Raw genomic sequence first — 27,287 nt, 5'->3', positions numbered from 1 at the left:
AATGTCTGATAGTTTTCAGAGTACAAGTCTTTTACCTCAGTGGTTAGATTTACTCCTAGGAATTTTATTCTTTTTGATGCAATTGTAAATGAGATTGTTTTCTTAATTTCTCTTTCCAATAGTTCATTATTAGTGTATAGAAATGCCACAGATTTCTGTATATTAATTTTGTATCCTGCAACTTTACGGATTTTATTGATGAGTTCTGCTAGTTTTGGGGTGCCATCTTTAGAATTTTCTGTATATAGTATCATGTCATCTGTAAACAGTGACAGTTTTACTTCCTCCTGTCCAATTTGTATTCTTTTTATTGCTTTTTCTTGTTTGATTGCTGTGGCTAGGACTTCCACTACTGTGTTGAGTAAAAGTGGTGAGAGTGGGCATCCTTGTCTTATTCCTGATCTTAGAGGAAATGATTTCAGCTTTTTGTCATTGAGTATGATGTTGGCAGTGGGTTTGTCATATATGACCTTTGTTATGTTGAGGTATGTTCCTTGTATGCCTACATTGTTGAGAGTTTTAATCATGAAATTGATGTTGAATTTTGTCCAAAGCTTTTTCTTCATCGATTGAGATAATCATATGATTTTTATTCTTCAATTTGTTAATGTGGTGTATCACATAGATTGATTTGTGGATATTGATTTGTGGATAAATCCCACTGATCATGGTGTATGATCATTTTAATGTTCTGCTGAATTCACTTTCCTAGTATTTTGTTGAGGATTTTTGCTTCTGTATTCATCAGTGCTATTGGCTTGTAATTTTCTTTCTTTTTTTTGTGTGGTGTCTTTGTTTTGGTATCAGGGTGATGCTGGCCTCATAGAATGAGTTTGGAAACAGTCCTTCCTCTTCAATTTTTTTTTTTTTTTTTGAAGTAGTTTGAGAAGGATAGGTATGAACTCATCTTTAAATGCTTGGTAAATTCACCTGCAAGGCCATCTGGACCTGAACATTTTTGTTGGGAGTTTTTTTGTTTTTGTTTTTTCAATCACTGATTCAGTTTCATTACTGGTAATTGGTTTACTCATATTTTCTATTTTTTCTTAAGTCAGTCTTGGGATATTGTATGTTACAAGGAATTTCTCCATTTCTTTTAGCTTGTCTGTTTTATTGACATATAATTGTTCATAGTAATCTCTTATGATGCTGTTCATATTTTCTAGTTTTTCCTAAGTCAGTCTTGGGAAATTGTATGTTTCCAGGAATTAATCCATTTCTTCTAGGTTGTCCATTTTATTACCATGTAATTGTTCATAATAATCTTTTATGAGCCTATGTATCTCTCTGGTGTCAGTTGTAACTTCTCTTTCATTTCTGATTTTATCTATTTGGGCCCTATCTTAGTCTCTATTTCACTTATTTCTGTTCTTTATGATTTATTTCCTTCTTCTAACTTTGGGTTTATTTGTTCTCCTTTTCCTAATTCCTTTAGGTTTAAGTTTAGATTGTTTATTTGCTATTTTTTCTTATGTCCTGAAGTATGCTTGTATTGCTGCAAACTTCCCTCTTAAAACTGCTTTTGCTGTACCCCGTAGAGTTTGGATCATTGTGTTTCCATTTTCATTTTCCTCCAGGAGTTTTTGTTTCCTCCTGATTTTGTCAGTGACCCATTGGTTGTTTAGTAGTATATTGTTTAGACTCCATATGTTGGTGTTTTTTTGCAGTTTTTTTCTTGTAGTTGATTTCTAGTTTCGTGCCTTTGTGGCAAAAAACATGCTTGATATGATTGCAGTCTTCTTATATTTATTGAAACTGGTTTTGTGGCTTAGCATGTGATCTATCCTGGGGAATGTTTAATGTGCTCTTGAAAAGAATGTGTATCCTGCTGTTTTGGGCTGGAATGTTCTATACATACCTATAAATTTTATCACAGTCTAACGTGTCATTTAAGACTAGCATTTTCTTTTTGATTTTCTGTCTGGATGATCTGTCCATTGATGTAAGTGGGGTATTAGAGTCCCCTATTATTATTATTATTACTATTATTGTAGTATTGTCATTTTATCCCTCTCTGTTTGTTAATGTTTGCTTCATGTATGTAAGTGCTCCTATGTTGGGTGCATATTTATTTACAGTTGCTATAACTTCTTGTTGGATAGATCCCTTGACCATTATTTAATGTCCTTTTTTGTCTCTTGTTACAGTCTTTGTTTTAAAGTCTTCTGTCTAAGTATTGCTACCCTAAATTTCTTTTAGTTTGCCACTTGCCTAGAATACCTTTTTCCATCCCCTCATTTTCAATCTTTGTGTGTCTTTAGATCTGAAGTGACTCTCTTATAGGCAGCATATATATGGGTCTTGATTTGTATCCATTCAGCCAGTCTGTGTCTTTTGATTGCAGCATTTGGTCCACTTACATTTAAAGTAATTATTGATAGGTATGTGCTTATTGCCATTTTGTGAATTGTTTTCAGTTTGTTATTGTTCTTTTCTTCTTGTGATTTGATGAATATCTTATATATGATTATTCTAAATTGATCTCTTAAGTTTGAATACATTCTAACAACCCTATATTTTTACCCACCCTCCATGTTTAATACTTTTGACATTGTATTTTACATCTTTTGGTTTTGTGTGTCCCTTAACTAGTTATTGTGGATATAGATAAGTTTACTATTTTTGTCTTTTAACCTTCCTACTAGCTTTATACTTGGTTGATATACCACCTCTACTGTATATTTGCCTTTACCAATGAGATTTTTGTCTTTCCTAATTGTCATATTTCTAGTTGTAACCTTTTCTGCTTAGAAGAGCCCCTTTAAACATTTTATGTAAGACTAGTTTAGTGATGAACTCTTTTAACTTTTGCTTGTCTATAAAATTCTTTATTTGTCTTTTACATCTGAATAATATGCCAGGTAAAAATGTTCTTGGTTTTAGGTTTTTCCTTTCATTGCTTTGAATGTATCATACCACTCCCTCTGGCTTGCAGTTTCTGCTGAAAAGTCAGCTAATAGCCTTATGGGAGTTTGCTTGTATGTAACTAATTTCTTTTCCCTTGCTGATTTTAAGATTCTCTATATTTAATTTTTGTCATTTTAATTATAATATGTCTTGGTTTGGACCTCTTTGGATTCATCTTGTTGGGGACTCTGTCCTTCTTGAACCTGGATATCTGTTTCCTTTCCAAGTTAGGGAAGTTTTCATCTCTTATTTCTTCAGATAAGTTTTCTGCCCCTTTTTGGACCCCTATAATATGAATGTTAGTATGCTTGAGGTTGTCCCTGAGGTCTCTTAAACTGGGTTCATTTTTTTTAATTCTTTTTTTTTTTCCTGTTCAACTTGGGTGATTTCTACTACTCTGTCTTCCTGTTTGTTGACCCATTCCTCTGAATCATCTGTCTACTGTTGATTCCTGCTAGTGTATTTTTTTATTTCAGTTATTGTATTCTTCAGCTCTGTTTGGTACTGCTTTATGCTTTCTAACTCTTTGTTGAAATTCTCACTGTGTTCATCCATTCTTCTCCTAACTTTGGTGAGCATCTTTAACCATGGCCATCATTAATCAAGCAGGTAGATTGCTTGTCTCCGCTTTATTCTTTTTCTGAGTTTTTTGTCTTGTTCCTTCATTTGGAACATTTTCCGCTGTCTCCTCATTTTGTCTAATTCTTTGTGTTTATTTCTATGTATTAGGTAGGTGGTTATGTCTCCTGATATTGGAGAAGTGGCCTTATATAGGAGATGTCCTTTGGGGTTCATCAGCATGCTTTCTTGTGGTCACCATAATGATATGCTTTAGGGGTGCCCCATATGTGGGCTGCATGGGTTTATTTGTTGTGGTGGGGTCGATTACTTTGGGCACGCTGGTAGTTGGGGTTTGCCTTTGGCTCAGTTGGCTGTGAGGTTCTGTCTCTTGCAGTGGCTGTGGGCCCACTGGTGGGCAGCATAAGCTCCAGCACCTATTAGGCCAGAGGGAGGATTCCAAAATGGTGCTTGCCAGTGCAGGTGTCATCGAAGTAGATCGAGCTCCAAAATTGGCTGCCATCAGAGTCTCTGTCCTCAGGAGGAGTCCCAGTTACCTCCTGCCTCTCTGGCAGTCTCTCTAAGATAAGCAAGTAGGTCTAACCCAGGCTACTTTCAAACTACTGCCTCTTTGCTCATACTCAGAGCATGTGAAACTTTTTTGCACCCTTTAAAAGTGGAGTCTATGCCTTCAAAGCCAGATGTTCTGGGGGCTCGTCTTCTTTGTGCATGACCCCTGGACTGGGGAGCCTGATGTAGGGCTTGGACCCTTCGCTCTTTGGGGAGGACCTCTGCAGTTGTGATATTCTTCCATTTAGGGTCGCCGATCTGGGGGTGTTGGTCTTGACTATACTGCATCTCTGCCGCTCCTATCTGTCTTGGTGTGGTTCCTTCTTTATGTCTTCAGTTTTGGAAGATCTTTTCTGCTAATCTTCAGGTCATTCTCATAGATTGTTATTCTGTAAGTAGTTGTGCTTTTGGTGTGCCCATGGGAGGAGGTAGGCTCAGAGTCTTCCTACTCTGCCATCTTGGCCACACCCCAAAGAGGTTATCTTATAAATAATCAAACAGACAAATTAATAAATAAATCAACTTGATCTTCTTGTGTTTATACAGCTATTGACATGTGATTGAATTTTTAATTTTGAGGCTAGATATCGTAGTTAGTGCCTATTTGTTACTTGATTTAAATTGTTCTGCCTACGGTGTATGTGTAGGTAACGGCATTATTGTTTTTTTAATATCAAAGTTATTTAGCTGGGCAATAAACTTGGCTTTTTTGTTGTACAGTCTATTTAAGAATAGAATATCCAGGGGAATTCCCTGGCAGTCCAGTGGTTAGGACTCTGTGCTTTTACTGCTGGGGCCCAGGTTCAGGTTCAATCCCTGGTGGGGGAACTAAGATCCCACAAGCCATGCTGTGTGACCAAAAAAAAAAAAAAAAAAATTGAATATCTAATTTTATAGGTAATTTCCTATTTTTTGACCTGTCACTATGAAATTTTTTTAACTTTATAATCATTATTGTTTTCAAAATTACATGAAGTATTTTTTAGAATGTCAGTGCAAGGTTTACAAAAGATTTCTGACACTACTTAAAATTATATCATTTAAAAAAATGACAATAAGAAGTATAACTATGAAAAATTACATTGTAATTTTATGTATTCTTATTCTCACTTGTTTCCTGATTAAATTTGCTAATTAGTTCTGTAAATAATATTTTTAATTGCACCCACTGCTGCCATGTTCCTTGGGATGTGAAGGCTTGAAGGCTTTCTGCCTCTTATATCTTATAAAGATTTTGTAAAAAGAATTCAGATGACTCTAAGGGTGATTCATAAACCACACTTAGATAAGGTTAATTTTCCTTCGTCAGATTTGGGGTGGGGGGATAGTTTTAATCTCTCAGTAATATTTAAAAACTCAAAGGCAGCAAGATTGTATAATTAATTCTGGGTTTATCTTGATAATTCTTTCAATTGAAAAGTTCAAAAATTATTCTTTTTTTTTGAATTTTATTTATTTATTTTTTATACAGCAGGTTCTTATTAGTTATCTGTTTTATACATATTAGTGTCTACATGTCAGTCCCAATCTCCCAATTCATCCCACCACGCCCCCTCTACTTCCCCCCCTTGGTGTCCATGCATTTGTTCCCTACGTCTGTGTCTCTATTTCTGCCTTGCAAAGCGGTTCAGCTGTACCATTTTTCTAGATTCCACATATGTGCATTAATATATTATATTTGTTTTTCTCTTTCTGACTTAACTTCACTCTGTATGACATCCATGTCTCTACAAATGACCTAATTTCGTTCTTTTTTATGGCTGATACTCCACTGTATATATGTACCACATCTTCTTTATCCATTCGTCTGTTGATGGGCATTTAGGTTGCTTCCACATCCTGGCTATTGTAAATAGTGCTGCAGTGAACATTGGGGTGCATGTGATCTGTTTTATACATATTAGTGTCTACATGTCAGTCCCAATCTCCCAATTCATCCCACCACGCCCCCTCTACTTCCCCCCCTTGGTGTCCATGCATTTGTTCCCTACGTCTGTGTCTCTATTTCTGCCTTGCAAAGCGGTTCAGCTGTACCATTTTTCTAGATTCCACATATGTGCATTAATATATTATATTTGTTTTTCTCTTTCTGACTTAACTTCACTCTGTATGACATCCATGTCTCTACAAATGACCTAATTTCGTTCTTTTTTATGGCTGATACTCCACTGTATATATGTACCACATCTTCTTTATCCATTCGTCTGTTGATGGGCATTTAGGTTGCTTCCACATCCTGGCTATTGTAAATAGTGCTGCAGTGAACATTGGGGTGCATGTGTCTTTTTGAAAAATTATTCTTCTAAACTAAATATATATTTTTTTCTTTGAAATTAATATATGGGGAGACACTTTGAAAACAGGTAAATAACGTTATTTCTCATAAAACTTTTACCCAACTAGTTTTAGTATCCATTGATGATCTTTTGTCTCCATGATAGTTTTTCTTTATTAGTTGATACTCTACTCTAAGGAAGCACTGTCCCTTCTTATTTACTTATTTATTTGGATACGGACTCACGGATTCTTATTTTATTAAATAGGTTATGATCCATTACTATCATCATTTATTTTGATGCTCGAATTATCCTAGATTTGGCTAGGGGAAGCCCCAGTAGTCCTTCTGTGTCATTTTTACATACCCCATTATTTTTCGAAAAATCCTTTACTTTTTTGTGAAGTATGATGTTCCAAGCTCATCTTGTACTTTCTCTGCCCCAGCCCTGAAATCAACCATTTCTCCAAGCAGCTATATTTCGTTTTAATAGAGAATGATACCAATATCTGAGTGCTAAGTGTGCTCATTTCTACTGGTATGGCATTATTTCCAGGCCCTTTCAGAGGAAAAAGATAGGTAGATAGATAGATAGATAGATAGATAGATAGATAGATAGATAGATAGATCAAACTATGAGTTCACATATTGGAATATGATAGCTGCAATTCCAGTCCAACACCACAAGCTACATTATAGTTTAGTACTGTGCAATGGGTACAAATGTGAGCCACATATGTAATTATAAACTTTCTAGTTGCCATGTTTAAAAAAGTAGAGAAACAATTTAAATCTATTTTAATAATGTATTTATTTAACACAACGTATCCTAATTTTTACCATTTCAACATATAATCAAATAAGATGTTATTAGTGAGATATTGTACTTTTTTTCCCCTTGTAGTAAGTTCTTCCTAAGCTGGTGTATATTTGATGCTTACAGCACATCTTCAATCTGGTCTGGCCACATTTCGAGGGTTCAGGAGCCATATGTGGCTGATAGCTGCCGTATTGCACAGCAGAGTCTTCTTACTTTCTGTGTTGGTTATCCCATTCCTCAACAACGAAAAACCTGGCTCCTATTATTTTCAGAAGCCTAGAATTTTGCTCAAGCCCGGAATATACAGGAGGTAGCCTCAGAATGGCTAATTTGTACCACTGAAAAAAAGCAAAATTACTAATTAGTGTTTGTTCTCATTTTTTATATCAAAAACATACAGTGAAAGCCATAAGTCTTACCTGTGCAATTCAGTGAGTTTTAATCAGCACCTACACCTGTGTAACCCACATCTCTAGCATTTTCATCACCTGAGAAATGACCCCTGTGCTCCTTCCTCCTCAGTCCTCTGCCCCTTCCAGAGGCAACAGTTTATCTGACCTTTTCCATTATGGAATAGATTTTCCTCTTCTAGAAATTACATAAATAAAATCACAGTGGATTTTGTGTGTGTGCGTGTCTGGCTTCTTTCCTCTTAGTATAATGTCTGTGAGATTCATCCATGTTGCTGCATTTTTTTTAACTGCTGAAAAGTATTGCATTGTATAAATATACACACTTTGTTTATTCATTGCACTGTTAATAGACATTTGAGTTGTTTCCAGTTTGGGCTAATATGAATAAAGCTGCTAAGAACATCTTTATTTTAGTCTCCGTGAGGACATACATTTTCAGTCCTCTCAGGTAAATTACCCAGCAGTGGAATAACTAGGTCATAAGGTAAATGTCATACTTTTCTTTTACATGGTTAAATAGTGTTAACACTGAAATGTTATTAACTATTTTTGAAACCATTGACAATACCTTTATCTACAGTTTGGCTTTAAAAGCTAACTAATGGCATTTATATTATTATGACACTTTTTCATGCTGGGTCAAGTAGTGTGTCAGGATAACATTTTCTCCTTTCCAAGTCCATTATCATTTCATCCTTTCCTCCTTCTGCACCCTCCTCTCCTCTCCTTCTCCCGTGGACTGAACCGTCTCCCACTCATCCTTCAGGCCTCACTTCAGACTCTACTCCTCTTGGAAGCCCATCGTGACCTTCCCAGTCTGGTGAGATGACCCTCTTTCTCCTCTGTTTCCTCCTATCATGATCTGTCTCACCCAGCATGTGAACACTGGCGTGTGTGTCAGTCTTCTCTTTTTCATTGTGAGCTCCTTGAGAACAAGAATTGTTTCCCATTTTTCTTTGCATACCTGTTGCCTAAGGATATCTGGCACAGTAAGCCCTCAGCAAATGTTGGTTGAATGAATAATGAAAAGTCGGGTAACTACTTAAGGTCTGTAGTGAGTTAGAGGTAGAACAAGAACTCGAATTGAAGTTTGTTTTTAAATTCATTGTTTTCCTCTTAGTTTTCTGGATCATGCATTTTGTTTCAGCCAAAACAAATGTAAAAGAGATTTTTCACACTTGGTTGAGATAAAGAAACTAATAAATCTTTAGAGGCCAGATGTGAGTATCTCAGAGACAAATAGCTGGCACTAGCAGTGGTACCGTTGGATTCCTGTATGGGTGAACAGCACAACCTGTGGGTCCAGGACCTCAGGACAGCCTGTGGAGCCAAGGCAGGTAAAGGATGAGATCAGGACCCATGGGGATGGGGATCTCCGGGAACACTGGGCCCCTTTTCTGGGCTACTCTTCCTAATGAGAAAGACAGAGCACTGACATCAATCGCAGCAGATACCAGCACAATTTTACTCACAATCTACATTTTAGGTCACTTGGCCAGATTTTTCAGTATCCATGGTGATGGGTTGATCTACTATTTCCAGGGCTGGATTATACTCCAGGGGAAAGAGCTGTTTGATACTCAACAGTATTTACAGACATACATGTGTGGACAATAATATCATTGTCAGTCACTGTCAAACAAAACAAACTTTATGGTTGTTTTCTTCCCCAGCCATTGTTCTAAGTGATATTTCAGGCTTCATTTTAAAAACTGGGACTGTGTAGTGTTCAGAATTCTTTAGCTCCTGTTGTGATTGAAATGAAATTCTAGCCATTAAGAGTTGCAGAACAGGACCAAACAAACAAATAAGACCAAACCAAACCAAACAAAACAAAAACCCAAATGCTAAACATGACATCAAAGCTCCTGATCAATTCACAATCCGTCATCTAACTTTTATTTACATTTTTTAGACTGCAGAAGGGTTGATTGAGGCACCTTAGTGAGAACATTACTAATGGTAAACCCAGTATTCTTGCTGTCAACCCAGGATATATTTATATTTTTTTAGACTGCAGAAGGGTTGATTGAGGCACCTTAGTGAGAACATTACTAATAGTAAACCCAGTATTCTTGCTGTCAACCCAGGATATATTTATTTTTCCTCAGAGCAGCCGCACACAGAGTGTGGACAGATGGAAGGATTTTTTTAAATTCGGTCTCTCTGCCATGTTGATAATAAATAACCACAAGTTTTGATTATAGGACTGGTTTTTGTCCTTCCTGAGAGATAAAACCTCAATGTTAGCCTTCCATTTGTTTTCTTTTTTCCTTCTGCTTTGCCTTATCCTTTCTCTGGTTCAGCCAAGTGTCCCAAGGCATGTTGATTATAAAATGGAATCTGATTTTTATCTCTAGGACATATTTTGTGATTATAAAACATTAAAAAAAAATATCCAAAAACTTTTAACGTAGTGTAATCAATCCTCTTTCAGTTAGTCATACCAGATAGTGTCATAGCATTAATCCCCAAAAGCAAATTATATTGGTCACCTTCAGCAGGATCACAAACTAATTTGCAGATTTAAAAAAATCAATGACCACAAAAGCATTGATGGAAATACCTGGCACCTTCGTAGTATTTGAGCTATGCTGGTTTAAACGCTATAAATACAGTTGGTGATGTATTTATATTAATAAATACACAGTACTAGAAATAAATGTTACTTTTACAAATGAGTAAGGACCCTGTGCTTTTTGAGTAGAGAGAGACAAAATCCACCTCAGAAGTTACACTTCTCATTTGTGCGTGTAGACACAACTTATTAATCAGGGCTGGTCGATTTTTCCTTCTTTCAGGCCGTCTTAAAATGGGAATCATGAGTTAGGAAACACTGAGGGGGCCAACCTAAGGTAGGCCCCAGCTTTGTCTGTAATCAAATTAAGTGACATCCTCAAGTTTTTTAAATTGCCTGTTTAAACATATCCCTTGTTTGTTGGTGATTTGCTCCAGATGCCATAAAGAGTATACTTTATAGGGTCTGGCTTCCATGGAGATCAATTATGACTTTCCTCAGATTATGAGGAGTTGGTTTTATGAATTGGTTTGTTTGTACATCATTGTCTGAGATGTCTGTCTGAAGACTTTATATGGAGAGGATATAGACATGAGATCCTATATGTTTGAGCTGTTTTTCCACATGTACTGATATATTAAAATTCTATTACATACTCTTCATTTGAGAGTAATTGAAAAAATTTTCAGGTATATTCTCTTTCAATAAAGAAGTAGTTAAATTTATATATATATATTTTTATAGTTTTATTTATTTTTATTTACTTATATTTGGCTCTGTTGGGTCTTTGTTGCTGCGTGCGGTCTTTCTCTAGTTGCAGTGAGCGGGGGCTACTCTTCGTTGAGGTGTGTGGGCTTCTCATTGCAGTGGCTTCCCTTGTTGCAGAGCACAGGCTCTAGGCGTGTGGGCTTCCTGGACAAGGGATCGAACTTGTCTCTCCTGCATTGACAGGTGGATTCTTAACCACTGTGCCACCAGCGTAGTTCCAAATTTATATTTTTATAAAAATATTTTACAGGCATATATTTCAGTATGTATCTCTAAAAAATAAGAACTCTTTGTAATTAAAAAAAAAAAAAACCTTCTCCTTGTTATAATTCTCACACCTGAAACATTAGTAACATGAATTTGAGTTTTGAAAAGTTGGGAAATAGGTTAGGTTGTACTGTATAGTTATAATTGTAAATAATAAGTTGATATTATTTGGATGTTGGAGGAATTGCCAATGTCAGGTGTGATTACAATCATTGATGAAAAATGAGGGTTACGCCTTTCCTGAACCTGATAATATTCTCTGTTGTGACTCTGGTATCAAATAGAATATCTAATTCACACCAATCATTTGTCATCTGTACTAAGAAGCAAATGGAAAAAATGGGAAGATAATTTTGAAAGAATTGTGGAGTTATGTCAAAGAAGGGTCTTACTAACGATTGAAAGTCCTTTGTACCTTGATCTTATCAACTCTGTTAATTCTCAAGTTTGAGTAAAACCCCATTATACATTTTCAGTGCCCTATTCCTCAGTTAATGAGTATTTCTTTTTGTTTGTTTGTTTGTTTGTTTTTTTGTTCTTTGCGTTACGCGGGCCTCTCACTGTTGTGGCCTCTCCCGTTGCGGAGCACAGGCTCCGGACGCGCAGGCTCAGCGGCCATGGCTCACGGGCCCAGCCTCTCCGAGGCATGTGGGATCCTCCCGGACCGGGGCGCGAACCCGCGTCCCCTGCATCGGCAGGCGGACTCTCAACCACTGCGCCACCAGGGAAGCCCTGTTAATGAGTATTTCTTGAGAAATTCTCTCTGTATATTATTTGTCTAATCTTTTCCACACCCTTAATGCACTTTGGTAGTCTTTTAATTGATCCACATTTGATTTCCTATGAAATTTATCATTGCTTGTGATTCCTCTATCACATCATGTAGAAGATGAGGAGTCAGACACATCCAGATGAGCCCCACGGGGACTACTGAAGGGCAAAAGGGTGGGGCATAAAGCTGGAGGGCACATTTCAGGGGTCAAATAGTACTAGGGACTCATCATCATAGCCTAGAGAGGAGATAAAGTCACAACTTCAAGCTCAGGACCAGATGGAGAGCAGGAATTAAACAACACATCAGTTGCAAAGTTATCTGGAAAACCCCCAAATATCCCCAAATGACACATTCTAAATCTATGGGTAAAAGAAGAAATCACAAGAAAATTTAGAAAATGTTTTGAACAGAATGAAAATGAACATAAAACATATATATAAAAACTTGTGGGGTGAAGTCAAAGCAGTTTTAGAAACAAATTTATAACATTAAATGCTTATATTAGATAAGAAGAAAGGTCTCAAAACAAGGATCTCAATAAAACTAGGAAAAGAGAAGGAAATTTAACTCAAAATAAGCAGAAGGAAGGTAATAATGAAGATCAGAGCAGAAATCAATGAAAGAGTAAACAGAAAAACAATAGGAAAAAATCAGTTAAATTAAAAACTGGTTATTTGAAAAGATTAATAAACTTGACAAAACTTTATCCAGACAGAAAAGGAAAAAAAAGAGAGAGAGAGAAAACACTAATGAACAATATTACAAATGAAAAAGGGAACCTCACTGCAAATCCAACGAATTAAATTTTATTTCTTACACATTCAATGAGTCTAGCCTTAATTTTGTTTTTTGTCAGCCCCAACATTTAAAGGATGATGAGGGCATACTATAAACAACACGTAAAATTGACAAATTCCTAAAGAGGTGCAAACCAGCAAACCTCACTCAAGAAGAAATAGAGTACATGAATAGCCTTATATCAGTAGAAGTAATTAATTTGTATTCATTTAGCTGCGTCCATCCTAGATTTGTTTGACTCCAAAGCCACTGTGCCAATGAAGTGGTCAGAGCTGTTCAACAAAAACTCTCCTACTATTCTGCCTACTCACCTTAAAATGTCTCTCTGAGCCCATCCAACCAGTTTTCTATCCCTCGGGACTCTGAGGATAAAATGTTTCTTCTAGTCACGGATTCTCAAATATACTTGGTTTTGCTCATGCAAGCAGGATGAGTCCCTTCTCAAATAGGACTAGAACGAATCATAGAAAACTTCACAGAGGAGACAAAAATTAATTTGGGTGTTAAAATGTAAGTATTAGTGTACATGGAGAAAAGGTAAGAAAAGGTTTCCCAGTTGTAGTGCTATGGTAGGACATTCTTGATGGATTTCCAGAATGGCCTCCATTCATTGGAAGGGTTACTGAAATAGAAACTACAGCCTAAAATGCTTTATTTCTATACCTGGAATGCAGTTGGAAGCCAAGATTAAGTAGAGATTCATTAAATGACAAGAAACATAATTTATTGGGGGAAAGGTTTATTTTCCTCTAAGGAGACAAGCAAGCATTTGGTCAGGGCAAAGTTTTTGAGGAAGACTTTTCTTTTTAAAAGTTATCAAAGGATTAAAGAACAAATTCTGTCATGGATAAATGACTAGTTTGGAGACCTAAAACAAAAGCATAAATATTTTCTAAATAAAATAGAATTACAATTAGTAGGATTACCTGGGATCAGGACTAGAATTGGGTTTATTTAAAATTTTTGTAAATGAGCGAAAACTTCAAATTCACAAATGATATGATATTTTTCTAGGTGGAAAGATGCCAGCTACAAAGGGAAAATCTGAAGCAATATCTCAGAGGCTGAGTTAATGGACAGGAACGTGGCAGATGGGTTTCTTTCTGGCAAACATAGGTTATCATGCATTTATGGAAAAATAATTCAAACTGTATTTATCAAATGATGAATTTCAATATTTAGTCACACTTCTGAAAAGGAATCCAGGAGTTACTGTAGACTATTCCTATTCTCCTGGTTTTAAAAGGACAATTAAATAAATAGAAAAGGAGAGAAAAAAATGTTTGTGTGTGCTTGTGAAAATATTTTTGTGTCATTAGAAACGTTCCTCAACTTCTAACCAACGTCACCGGGCATCATAAATTGCCTAGAAATGGCATAGTGTTACATTATGCTCAAAATTCCATTAAATTACAGAGAAAAGGAGTCATCGTTTTAAGAAATCCAGCAGAGTATCTTTGAGTAGATGGCAATGATGAGGCACAGCTTGTAATTTGTAATTACATCTGTGGGTATAGTCACATATTTACTTCTTGATTTCAGTCAGCGTGAAATAATTATGTGTTCCAGATTGGAGTGCATTCAAAGTTCTGTTTAAAAAGTTCATGCAGATTTCCCACTTTGCTTTAAGAAAAATCTGCTCCTAATGTTATGCTCCCCTCCAGCATTCCATAAATGGGCACCCTAGAGATCAGAATAACGAATAAGTAGAACAATTTAAGAATAGCCTCTCGCAAATCAAACTGGAGCAAATGTGAGATCCATCTAGCAGTAACCAAATAACATGCTTCCCCAAATCATATACACCCATTTAAGCTCTGAGTATATTCTATTAACAAATTTAGGTTTGAGCCTCCCTGTAGGCTCTAGTAATGCAGTTTAAGAAGTGAAAAAGGCTTGACCTGTTCAAGAAAACTTAAGTAGAATATTAAACAAAGAATATTTCACCCACATTTCCCTTGTGGAATAAGATAGCCATCATTTTTCTTTGGTTGAGTCCTCATACACCTCAGTGCAACATGTAGCTGAGCATAACAATCTTCCTTTCAGCTCTCTTTTCAGCAGCCTGCACGTCTATGAGGTTTCTTTTAAAAAACATACTTGAAAATCACGGTCATGGCTGCTTTCTCAGATACATCTGTGCTTAGGTCAGGCAGTAAAAATAGTGAATGTTCATGGGGTAAGGTAGGGCACAAGGAGATTCAATCATGAAAGCAATTACAGGTGATAAAATTCTTCCATTTTCCTGCTCACAATTCTAAGAGGATCATTATTCAGTTGCCCTACCCGTTACTCCGAATCCCTTCATCTTCACATACTGAAGAAGTCTGTGTGACACTTAGTTCAGAAAAGTTCTTGAGGAAAGAGTCTGAGTGGTTTTGGTCTCATAGGAAACAAAGGCTGAACTTATTAAGTATAAGAGTACAAAAGTTCCGTAGGTCCACACTGAATGCGTTCCAGTTCAATGGCTTAAATCAGGTAGTCTCTAAAGAATCAGAGATTTGGTCCTTCACACACACTTTTGATTCTGAGTGAGTGTCCTTGTTCCGGGCAGAGAGGTAATCTTCTGTGTGGAGTAAGTGGCTCATATCTCTGAGTCCACTTTTTACCTTACATACTCAACTGTGTGTGATGCAGGAGCTCAGCAGAGAGCATCAAACTGTTGAGGGTCATCATCTTTGACTAGGGGAGCGTGCCCAGGGCTTGGAGTGACAACTGCACGTGAGTCCTGGCTCAGACGAGTGACAGGAGAAGTTCTCTCAACCAACCTAAGTCTCCTGGTTTGGAGGTAGTAGTAAAAATAACAACAGCAAGGCTACTCGTCTGGTGGTTTTCCATTATGAAGATGGAAAGGGTTGTGTTTGAAAATACTATGTAATCTGTAAAACACCCTACTAATGTTCATTATTGTTATTGTTTCTTGTATTTGATAACAACGCTCACGCCATTGTTATTTCTTAAGCCAGTTTTCAGCTGGCCTCTGGATGGATTCCGAACTGTTTGAAGTGGACAATGACTGGCAATTGATCATTGCCCTCTGCTTTCTACGCACATGTAGTCCAGAAGCACACAGTGTAGAACCCTTGGCAGGTGTCCAGTCATTGTCTCAAGAGCCAGCGTGGGCTTCTCTTTTGCATCCTACAGCACTAATGTAAGCTCAGATTCCCCTTGGACTCTTTATAGCCCTGCCTTCAATTGCATCACTTAAGATACACACAAGTGGGGACTTCCCTGGTGGGGCAGTGGTTAAGAATCTGCCTGCCAATGCAGGGGACGCAGGTTCGAGCCCTTTTCTGGGGAGATCCCGCATGCCACAGAGCAACTAAGCCTGTGCGCCACAGCTACTGAGCCTGCGCTCTAGAGCCCACGAGCCACAACTACTGAGCCCGCGTGCTGCAGCTACTGAATCCCACATGCCTAGAGCCTGTGCTCTGCAACAAGAGAAGCCACCGCGATGAGAAGCCTGCACACCACAACGAAGAGTAGCCCCCGCTGTCTGCAACTAGAGGAAGCCAGCGCGCAGCAACAAAGACCCAACGCGACAAAAAATAAATAAATACAATTGATTTTTTAAAAAAAGATACACACAAGTGGTTAAGTATTTAGTTATCTGGTTTTTGCTTGATATTCAGAATTCATAAAACATTACAAAATTTCTGTGTGACCTTGGACAAGTCATGTAATCTTTCCAAGTCTTGTTTTTTTTTTCACTTCTGAAGGAGGTTAAACTACATATCTTCTGCATCTTCTCCAACTTAAGAGTTTTTGTGATGTTACTGTAAATGTCTCCCTAAATGGTTAAAAAATAGCACCAAAGAGGCATGCTACGTATAATCGGGATTCCCTGTTTTTAGAATGGATTGACGTTTTTAGAAACTATTCGGCTAAAGAACTTTCTGTTAACTCAGTGTCACCCACCAACTTGTTGACCTCGGGGTGCTTTAAGTGAACTTAATATTAAGAAAGATTACATTTTGACACCCCCAGGTATTTTCATCTCTGTTTCAAGCTTTTCATGAGTATAACCTGTCAGAGTTACTACCCTACAAATCAAAACGGTTGTTAACCATCACAATTCCAGGCACCAAGTAAGCAGAATAACCCTTTGTCTCCATGGTAGATCTTTAGATATGGGCCTGAGCAGTTCAGGCCAAGATCTAGGGTCCTGTCTTCTAATGTATTCCTTTATTTGCTAGAGGGAAGCCTTCTCAAAGTGAGGGATCAGAGCCCCAGGGGAGAGTGTGGGCCCCTGGAGAGCTCAATGGAGCTGTAATTCTGTTTTTTCTAGCTACTTTGCCCAGGGTCCTTACAATCTCAGATTCTTATAAACATAAAACAAATAGAGTTTTAGGTAGCTTGACATATACACGTACTCTACATATAAACATGTGCATTTGCATATACATAGATGTGTATACATGTATGAATGTGTGGATAAGTATTTATTTAATCATTAAATACATTATCTTGGCTCTCAAGAAATTTACTGTCTTGAAGGATGGAGATAAATATGTGCAAGTGCTCTGGTAACCTGGGTGTTCCTAAATAAGGGTACACACATGGACTATCCAAATGTTTTATGACAGCTAGCATTTACTGAATATATACCATGTGCCAGGACTAATTTAAGCTCTTTACACGTTGGCTCAGTTAATCCTCCTAAACAGCCTTATAAGGTAGGTGCTATTTGATTCATATATATATATATATATATGTGTGTGTGTGTGTGTGTATGATATAATATAAATATTAAATATATTTGTATGAGGTAGATACTATTATATATTCAACTCATAGGTACTATTATATATTCAAATTTCACAGAGATTAAGGAATTTGCTCAAGGTCATATGCCCAAGCAAGTGGCAAAGAGGTGGGATTCTACCCAGGCCGTTGGCTCCAGAACCAGGTGCTTATCTTCCCAGCCCCAGGCTGCGTCTGCGGTAAACGCAGGCTTCCAGTCAGCCTTTGGTGGGCAGGTACTCTCAGCACGCACCCCCCTGCTCCCTCTGGGTTCTCGCTGAGCAGCTGTGCACATGATTAGTGGATTGTCAGGAGCCTCACCGGCAGGACGGTCCCACCAGATTCTGTCTTTCATTGTCAAAGGACATTGACAGTCGACAAAATCACTGTAGACTGATTTTCTTACACAGGCTCCGAGATGGAGGTATGCGTGCAGGGAGTTAACTGGTGAGAGCTCCTAGGAACACCTATCAGGGAGGGAGGGAGCAGGAAAGAGTCAGCATCCACTGAGAGGGGACAGGCTTGGACTGTGCTGCAGTTGCAACAGAGGCCTCAGCAGACCCCGCGTGAAGTTCTAGAGCGGAGATCCCCTTCCTGAATTGAGGCAACGGTGCAGGGCCTTAGTATCCCTACCTCAAGTAGTCACTGGATGCAGGCTGCCCGAGGAGAGCGAGGCAGCTCCTTTTGGTCGAGAGCCCTTCCTGGGGAGGGAGTGGAACTGTCCCAGCAGCAGAGGGAATGAGAGGCACAGCCTGCGGGGAGATCTGCATCCTCTATAGACCCTCAGAGTCGTGGCGAAATGGCAGGTGTTGGCAGTAGTACTTTGAGAAAGGAGCTCCCTGCTGTTTCTCTGCAGTGTTCATCTGCCTTGGAAAGGCAGATAGTGTTATGGAGAATGATGTGTATATATGGTCGGGGGTGGTAAGCAGGAACGAGGAACAAGGGAGAGAATGTTATCTCCCCCTCCCACTTCTTTCCGTTCTGTGGGTGGATTACCAAAGCTCTGGCAAAACGAGGTCGGGTGCACTCAGACTTGTCAGTCTCTGGGAGGTTGTGACTGATGGGCAACCTCTCCCACTCCCTTTCCCTTGAAGAAAATTTCTCGCCCACTCTCTGGGAAATTAAAGTAATATATCCCTCCGGATGGAAGCTGACTCAGTGTAAAATCCATAGCTCAGGTAAATTCTATATTAAACCTGAAATGGTGAAATGATAAAATAGCAAAAATATGTTTCTATAGGCTTCTCCTTTCTCAACAGCGTAGAATTATTGCCCCCTTCTCTTCTCTCCCCACCCTTGCTGTGTGTGTGTGTGTGTGTGTGTGTGTGTGTGTGTGTGTGTGTGTGTGAAGTGGACATCTTGCCATTAGAAACTTGGCATGTGTGTGTGTATTTTGGGGAAAGCATGGAGATTTGTTGTATATTTACAGCAATGTTTATCATGTGTTGAAAGCTGCCTATATATTATTGCTAAATATCCCAATAACCTGCACAGTCGGTATTGATCACACTGTTCTGTAGAATGAGAAGTTGCTGCTCAAAGAGTTTATGTGAATTGCTCCTGACCCACGGCCAGTAGGTGATAGAAGCGCTTTGGGCAGATCCTGAATTCACATTGCCTCTCTGTGAAAAGGGGTTTGAAGTTCCTTGTGTCCCATTTGGGGTGTCTTGGGGTAGATGTTAACAAGACGAAAGGCATGAAAATGAATTTAGGGGTGGATAAATAGGGCTGTACTTATGCTCCTGTCCACCTTCTACAGTGCACTTGATGTATCCTGTGTGTGACGGCAGGAGCTAATTGCTTACACATCCCGAGTAACACACACGGTCTTTAACCAGAAAACTTTAATAACTGGTCTTTGCCCTGCTAGAAACGGCCTCTAATCTTCCTGGTAGAAAGTGGTGAATTTTCCTCTCACAGCTGGTGTGGGCTTCCATTACAATAGAATAGTTAACTTGTCATTGGTAGCAGGAACTTGAATAGGAATACGCAGAATACAAATGAATAATGTTGTAATCCAGACTCAAAAGAGTTTGCCTTTAAATGTTGTTTGCAGGATTTTTCCGTCATATCTAACATTGAAGCTGGTAAACTTATCCAAGAACTTAAGACCCTTCATGCTGGTTTTTCAGGGGGGACATCTGAAAAGAATGCCATTACCTAAATGATTGCTCCTGAAGTTGAATACGATCGGCTTTAGTGCCTTCCAATTAGAGAGGAGGACCCTAATCTTTGCCGCTTGCTCCCAGGTCAGGAGCCAGAAAAAAAGGTCAGTGTGAGGGCACATCGGTCCTTATCTTGGAGCCAGGATGGATAAAGATCTGTGTTCTCCCATCTCCCAAGAGCCTCCCCAAAGATGTTTCTTCCACAAGTTAAGTAAGTTTGGTCTCTGACATGCCCAGCACACAGCCCATGATACTTTTGTCTGAAACAGTACCAGGTTTTAGAAAATGAAGTCAGATTGTCAAATTGAAGCAGGTTAAGTGTTTGTGCAGGTTACGGCCTTTACTCAAGGCATTGAGTTACTGAAAGATTAGCCTTATGCTGAAATACTAAATGGCTGTAGAAGAAATCTGAAAAACGCCATTTAATATTATTAAAGACTTGAAGAGAGAGGAACTGAGTCACGAGAAAAGAAGGAATTCGGGAGCAGGGTCAGTGAACTAGAGACTTAGAGACAAGTTAGGATCCGTACTGGAGAGAAAAGGAGGAAATAGAAATGTATTCGTTTTTACTGTAGTCAGTTTTTGTACTGTCTTATATCAGTGGTACACAGATGGTTAAACATTGCCTACAGGTCACTTAAGTGACTAAATAGCAGTATAGCTTTCTGAACTGTGACCATAGAAAGATGAGTGTATTCTGCTTATGACATTGTTTGGTAAAAGATTACAACAGAACCTTTAGTGACATGATACATGAGCCAATACAGCACAACAAGACAGAAACATAGTAAGGCACACGCACTGAGCAAAGGAGGCCATACCAGGGAGGACCCCACAAAGTACACCTTGAAGAGCGATTTCCTTTAGCACAAACCCCACGGGCATTAGCAGACAACTTAGGACATGAAGACATGAAGGTCTGTGAAATATTAATCCCATGTAAAGTTGTTAATCTTATAGCAACCTTATGAAGAAAGGTAAGTGTGGTACAAAAATAAAAATCCTGTGCCACTGACAGTGTTGTACCGAGCTCACCCAACAACCTCTAAGCATGTTATAAACATGTGGTTTTGCAAGGGGGAAACCTCCAGAACAGAGAGGATGGCCGTTTTACCTGAGGGCTCACAGCAGAATGAGTCCAGCCAGACTGTAGTCCTTAGTACCTCCTGAAATTATGCTTTATGTTTTCCTTCCTGATCCATTGCTTATAATTTTCCTTCCAGCCTGAGAAGGAATGGTTTGACCTTACCCCACCACCCCCTCCTTCTCCTTTCTTTCAAGTTCAGCGCAAGCCTCATCACCTTCTTTCTCAATCACTATGTCCCACTTCTCCCTTCTGTCATCTTTGATAATGCACAGTGCTTATTGTCCATAGTTTTTAGTGTGTTTGAAAACTCCAGATTGCTATGGAGTTCATCTTGATTTTTAAGATATATCTGTCTTCCCTTAACTAGAAGAAATAGGGATTTACTTATACTCTAAGACTATTCTTATACTTTTTTCTGTTTTTACCCAAACTTCTTAAATAATGCTGAAGTCGGAACAGGCAGTCAGCAAATGCATGGTAGTCAATGAATGAATGAATGAAGTAGTGTGTCTGTTAGGAATTGTCAAATCATTAGTAACAATTACTTGATAACAGTGACTTTTAAAAGGTAGGTGTTTATTTTCTTTGACATAAAACAAACAAAAGTCTGCAAGCAGGAAGTCCAGGGCTATATAGTAACTATGCAATATTGTCAATGCCCTCAGGCTCCTTCTATGTTTCTGTCCCACTATCTTTAGCGTGCAGAGACTTTTTAAAGGTTTCCTCATGGTTGTAAAATTGCTGCTGAAGTTCCAGCCATTAGATCTCAGTAATGAAGAGGGAAGAAATGGGAAAGGACAAAAGGAAGCAGACATCCCAGATGAGTCAGCTCCCTTTAAAGATCTTTCTGGGACCCCCTACCCAGATGACTACTGCATATATCTCATTGGTTACCTCTATTTGTAAGGGAATCTGAGAAGTGTAGTCTTTGGCTATGCACACTGTCATGCTGAAGAAAATTGGATTCTATCAGGAAGGAAGAAGGATATGGGATAGGCAATTAGCAAACTCTGCCGTAAGTAGAGGTCAAAGTTGCCTCCTGATTGGGGTTTAATATCTTAGTATGTCTATAAGATTAGATGTCCTCCCAATATAATGCATCTGGGGGTGGGGGAGAATGAGCAAGGCTTTGGAACTTGGACAAGGACATATAAAAAGGAGTTATATCAGTCATCCTAGTTGGAAAAGATGAGTCAAAGATTTGGAGATGTCAGGTTGAGGTTGCAAGGAACTGGAGCTTTTGATGAAGTTGAAAAGCAAGTATCATGGGAATGATAGGCGTGAAGGAGCTAGAAAGATAGGCAGCTGTGGTCTGAGGGTGGGACACAGGATTTAAGATTCCAGAGGCTTAGCTGTTCCAGTGAGTGAGGGAAAAGCTTCAGGGCCTGGTTTCCAAAGTACACTGAGCTGAAGGTCATTAGAGTAGAAAAGATTTATAGGCTCCCGTGGAATAGAATCATATCTATTGAATGTGCTTTATATATGTCCTAGCTGTGCCAAGCACAGATGGACTTTCTTTTTGCTGCAAAAATAATATAATTACATTTTAGAAAATAGAGGGGGAGAATCCTCACGTTTCCACCATCTGCACAACTCATGTCTCAGTTCCCCATGGTGTATGTGGTTGCAACCATAGCTTACAGATGATTGCCTATCCTTTTATTTTAATTCAACATTATAAGGTGGGTACTTGGATATTTGTGCTCTTGTATATCACACGGGCATCTCAGGATCAAACTCATTATATTTTATAAACGTTAAAACTTTCTCGTTATAGGTTCTACGTCTATCCAGCCACCAATTCAGACATCTGGAATGATCGTTTACTGTTCCTTTTCTGCCACCCCACATAAGTATAATCATATTTTGTGCATTCTGTCTCTTATTTTCCTTCAAGTCTATTCCTCCTCTTCACTTCCGTCCTGGCTACCTTAGTCACTCCCCCAGCATAAACGGTCTCATAACTTGTCCTCCTAACTCCATAGTTGCTTCCTCCAAGCTACCCTCTTTTCTCTCAGGGTCTTGTAAAACACTAGTGTTCATATTACTTGGTCTGCTTAAAGCCCTTCAGTCAGCTCCCCCGTTACTTAGAAAAGGGTGTAATTCTTTAAGGTGGCAAACAAAGCCCTCGGTAAATGGAACTCAGTCTTACCTTCCTAGTGTCACCTCTTGCCTCTACCATTCTGCTGCACTCAGCCACACCGAACATTCATTTCAGCAAACGTTCCCATCTTTCACCCTGCGCGGTGCTGTCCCACGGCTGTTCCGTTTTCTGCTGATCATCTGCTGCTCTTCTGCTGATTCACCTACTTCCTGACCTCTAAGCAAAGACAGGGCTTTCTTCCCCTGGTTCTTCCATCACACTGCTATTACCACTCTCATCACATTTTTTCTGTGGCTATTCATGTTTCTGTCTCCTGCACTAGATTATGAGTAACTTGAAGGCAGGGACCAGATCTCAAGATAAAATGATCTTCCTAGTGTCTGACATATATTCGTTATCTAGGAAACGTTAAAACAAAACAAAACAAAACAGAAAAGCAACAGCCCTCTTACACTGGGTTCCCTGTAGCTCCCATCTTGCACTCATTTCCCCCAGCCTTCTTGAACGAATTGTCAATGCCGTGTAGCTCTCCCCTTTTACTTCCTATTCACCTTTCCACCTCAGGGTACTCGATTCCTACCGTCTCCACTTCCAAGAAGTGCTCTTGGAAAAGTCAGCAATGCTGACATATTGCCAAGCCCCATAAACACTTTCCAGTACCTGACTTACCTGATTTATCACGTGCCTCTGACACCGGAACTACTCTCTTTGTTGGAAAGCGCGCCGTCTCTCTCTCTCTTTCTGACGCTGGGCAGTCCCCTGCCCTCCTCAAACCCTTTGTCCTCCTTTGTAAACTCTCCTCCTCTTGCCCTTCTCGAAGGTTCGGTCCTCAGTCTACCACTGTCCTTATCTCCTGCTCTCAGTGTAGAAAACCTCCACGGTGTCATTTTAGCTCTGCAGTTTTAACTACCACTTACATTCTGATAAGTCTCTCAACTGCATCCGGCCCCCATCTCTCACCTGCACTTCCGATTTGAATATCCAGCTGCGCAGTGGACGTAAATATTTGTATGTTCCGTAGCGTCCTTAAACACAGTGCTAACCTGAATTAAACACGTGCCCTCTAGCCTTTCCTCATCACGGTGCAACCCTCCCTCTCCCCACCGAAGGCTCCTTCTGATTCCTTGTGTGAATCAGCAACACCACCAAGGACCTGGTCAGCTTCCAGCCGTCAGTGCTCTCTCTCTCCTCTCTCCCCCACAGCGTTCACCATCTTCAGCGTGGCCCCGCACCCTACGTCCTCCACGAAGTAGAGAGATCTTTGGAAACACAAATCCCACCTTGTTCTTCCTTATTTTAAACCTTTGAATAGCTTTCTGTCCTCTGGGATTAAGCAGACATTCTTTTTGTTTGTTTGTTTTTTTGGCCGCGCCGTGGGCAGGCGGGACGTTCGTTTCCCCATCGGCGCCCCTTGCAGTGGAAGCGCGGAGTCTTAACCAGCGGACCACCATGGAAGGCCCTAAGTAGACATTCCTGAGCAGGGCACAGCCCACTCACCTTGACCTGGCCCCATTTCCATCTCCACTTCACCTACTGCTGCTCCCTGCTTTGCATTTTTATGCTCTAGTAACCTTGAACTACTTGTAATTCCACCTTAAGTCCGTGTCTTGTTTGTGGTAGTCCATCTGCCTGGAAAGCTCTTTAACGCTTCTTCACTCTGACGCTCCTAATCATCACCCCAGGTCTCCAGGCTGGACTGCTCTTTCCTGCACATTCTTGCTTAACACTCTTCCTCGGCTCTTCGCACTTTATACCGAGATTGTCTTCCTCTGTTACCATTTAGCGCTTATCACTTTATACCGAGATAGCCTTTCTATGTTCCTTTTCCCTCATGGAAAGGCTTAGGGGCTCCAGTTCTGGAACTACTGTCTTTGGGCTCAAACCCTGTTCCACACCTTCTTAGCTGAGTGACCCTGGAAAAGTTACAAAACTCCTCCAGTTTTGAGTCTCCCCAACTAGCAAGATGGAGATGAAAATAGAATTTAATTTTACACAGTTGTTAGGAAATGAAAATGAGATGCACAGAGACTGCCTCAGGGTAAAAACTCAATACTTTATAACTGATTATCATTCTTCTGCACTTTGCCTTGTTCATTCTTCTGTCACCAGAGCTAACCCGTGCTCTGCATACTGTAGGTACTCAACCTACAGTGTTTTAATTGAATGAAATTAAATGAAGTAATGAATGAACTAGAGAATATTTATGCATGGTGGCCCATTAAGAGTGTACAAATGAGCCAGACAGAATAAATCTCAGTTAATGAGTGCCAGCTTCTCAGGCTTACAGATACGTTCCAACATTCTATAGTAGAAAGAGGCTGACGCGTTTAGTACGCTGGTCGCTGTGAGCACTGCTCCCATCCACCCTTCAGGATGGAAGCGCTCGCGCCTCCTGCTGCCGGCAGTATGATGCTGACTTCTCGCAGCTGAGTGAGCGTCCCTCTCTGGTCACTGCACTGGGCTGAAAAGGGCCACTTTACCCCAAGTGCTGCCCCTGCCTGCGTCTAAGCACTGGTTTCCAAGGGGGACCTTGCTTCAACTCCGGACAGCTTTGCGGGGCCATCCCAGCTGCAGAGCTCCCCGGTAGGACTGGGTGAGGCTCTGCTGGGACTTCACTGCAGCCCAGTTGCTTCCTCTGCCCGATCCTACCTAATTCCTCAACACCTGTACAAATATGGACCCCAAGAACACACCTCGTAACATCCAGTGCACAGCTTTCTGTTTTAGGGTCTGTTTCCTGGAGAATCTAATCGGCAACATTTTGTGAAGGATGAGAGTTTGGTGAATTACTTTTTTTTGGGGGGGTGGGGGCCCGCCCCGCATCTTGCGGGAATCTTAGTTCCCAGACCAAGGATTGAACCCGGCCCCTCCACGGTGAAAGCAGTGTCCTAACCACTGGACCGCCAGGGAAGTCCTGTATTTAGACACAATGTATATGACATGCATATGAAATGACTACCAGTATGGCCGACACCAAAATGGAAGATATGTTGATGATGATATTTTGAGGGGTGATAGGATTTAGATGGGGGTGCCAAGACAGTAGTGGCTGGTCAGGGCAACTCTAACCCCTGGCTCATGCCGTACCTCGAGTAGTGTCAGTTGTGAGTCCTTTAGGCTCTGTGCCCGCTTTTCCGTCACTTGTGTCCACTGGGAAGCGCCAACGTGGAAAGCAAAAGAAGTCCCCAAGTTCCCCTGCCCGTGGCATGCTCCTGGGGAAACTGGTAAACCCTGAGTTGTGGTCATGTATCCCCTGGCGGGCAGTGACTGAGTCAAGTGGTGTGCTGCATTTTTATTCCTAAAAAAAGGCAGTAACATTAGAAACAATATTACCTGTTCCTATCACGTTAGAATTTCACTTTAAAAGTATTTGTGACAGAGAAAAACTCACTACATAGCTAAAGCTAAGAGGTTTTAGTTATTAAACTTACCACAAGGGTCTAGCTCAGCATAAATTAATTCTTAGCATGGATGGCCAGGACAGGTTGGGTTTTTTTAAAACATAGGGTATATCATAGTTTCTGCTTATGAATTACAAAGGAAACAGGTATACATTTTATTGTGTAAAAGACACACACATAAAAAATTAAACTGCAGAATCATACGAATTAAAAAGTGGAAGCCCTCCTCCCCCATCCCATTCCCCACGACGTCACTCTTCAGAAATAGTCACCCTTAAGAGTTTGGTGTACGTCTCGGAGAATGTATCTCTCATATATTTATATTTATAATAACATGGTGAAAATAAACATGGATAGTGAATCTAAATGTTAAATTTCTTAAGCTAATAAAGGTAGATATGAAAACCTCTACTCTCTCATCCTTCTGTTCAGTTAAACCTCCTGAGTACGTAACACAGGAGCCTCACATTGCTAGAACATTGTCAGTTTTCCTTTTCCTTCTTTCCCAAAACAACTTCCCATGAGAACACCAGTGGTGGGACTGCTGTGTGTTTCTTTGGAAGTTCAGCTTCTTTTGAAAATGATGGTATCTCATCATGTTGCAACCTCATTAGAAGGACTTCTTATTTTCCCCCTTTTATGTTTTTAGTCCCCACGTTTATGCCGCACCCAGATTTGTTGCTTTCATTAGTTCGTATCACTTTCGGCTCAGTAACAACAGAAAATTAGAAAGTTTCTGCTTCTAACAACATTGCTAGTATTTCTCTTTCAATTTGTTTTTACCTGTCATGACTTGTTCTCTCTCCCATCCCCAAACCAACTGGGTTTCCTGTGTACATGACAGTAAAAGGCCTCAGTCATTACTGCAGAAATCATTAAGAAAGAACTCCAGATTTTGAGGCCTATAAGCCATGAAATGCACTACCATTGAAAATGATACCAGTTTCCTTGGAGAATTCTGAAACATAAAAAGTTTGAACATAAAAGATTAGAAATCATACAGTTTCATTTCACTGAAGATGTACTTTTTTTTTTTTTTTTTTTTGCGGTACGCGGGCCTCTCACTGTTGTGGCCTCTCCCGTTGCGGAGCACAGGCTCCGGACGCGCAGGCTCAGCG

General features: G+C 39.7%; 1 protein-coding gene across 1 annotated transcript in view; it reads left to right on the top strand.

Moving 5' to 3' along the window:
* The window catches only part of LMNTD1 (lamin tail domain containing 1), a 468,403-nt gene that overhangs the window by 27,881 nt on the left and 413,235 nt on the right, over positions 1-27,287 (top strand). The window contains exon 5 of the mRNA XM_055085516.1: positions 8,310-8,363. Coding sequence (XP_054941491.1) covers positions 8,310-8,363 — 54 coding nt within the window. The remainder of the gene's footprint in view (positions 1-8,309; positions 8,364-27,287) is intronic.

This window comes from Physeter macrocephalus, chromosome 6, assembly GCF_002837175.3.
Source record: "Physeter macrocephalus isolate SW-GA chromosome 6, ASM283717v5, whole genome shotgun sequence".
In the NCBI taxonomy this organism is placed as follows: Eukaryota; Metazoa; Chordata; class Mammalia; order Artiodactyla; family Physeteridae; genus Physeter; species Physeter macrocephalus.
Note: the sequence above shows the minus strand (reverse complement) of the source record. Positions and strands in the feature narration are given on the sequence as shown.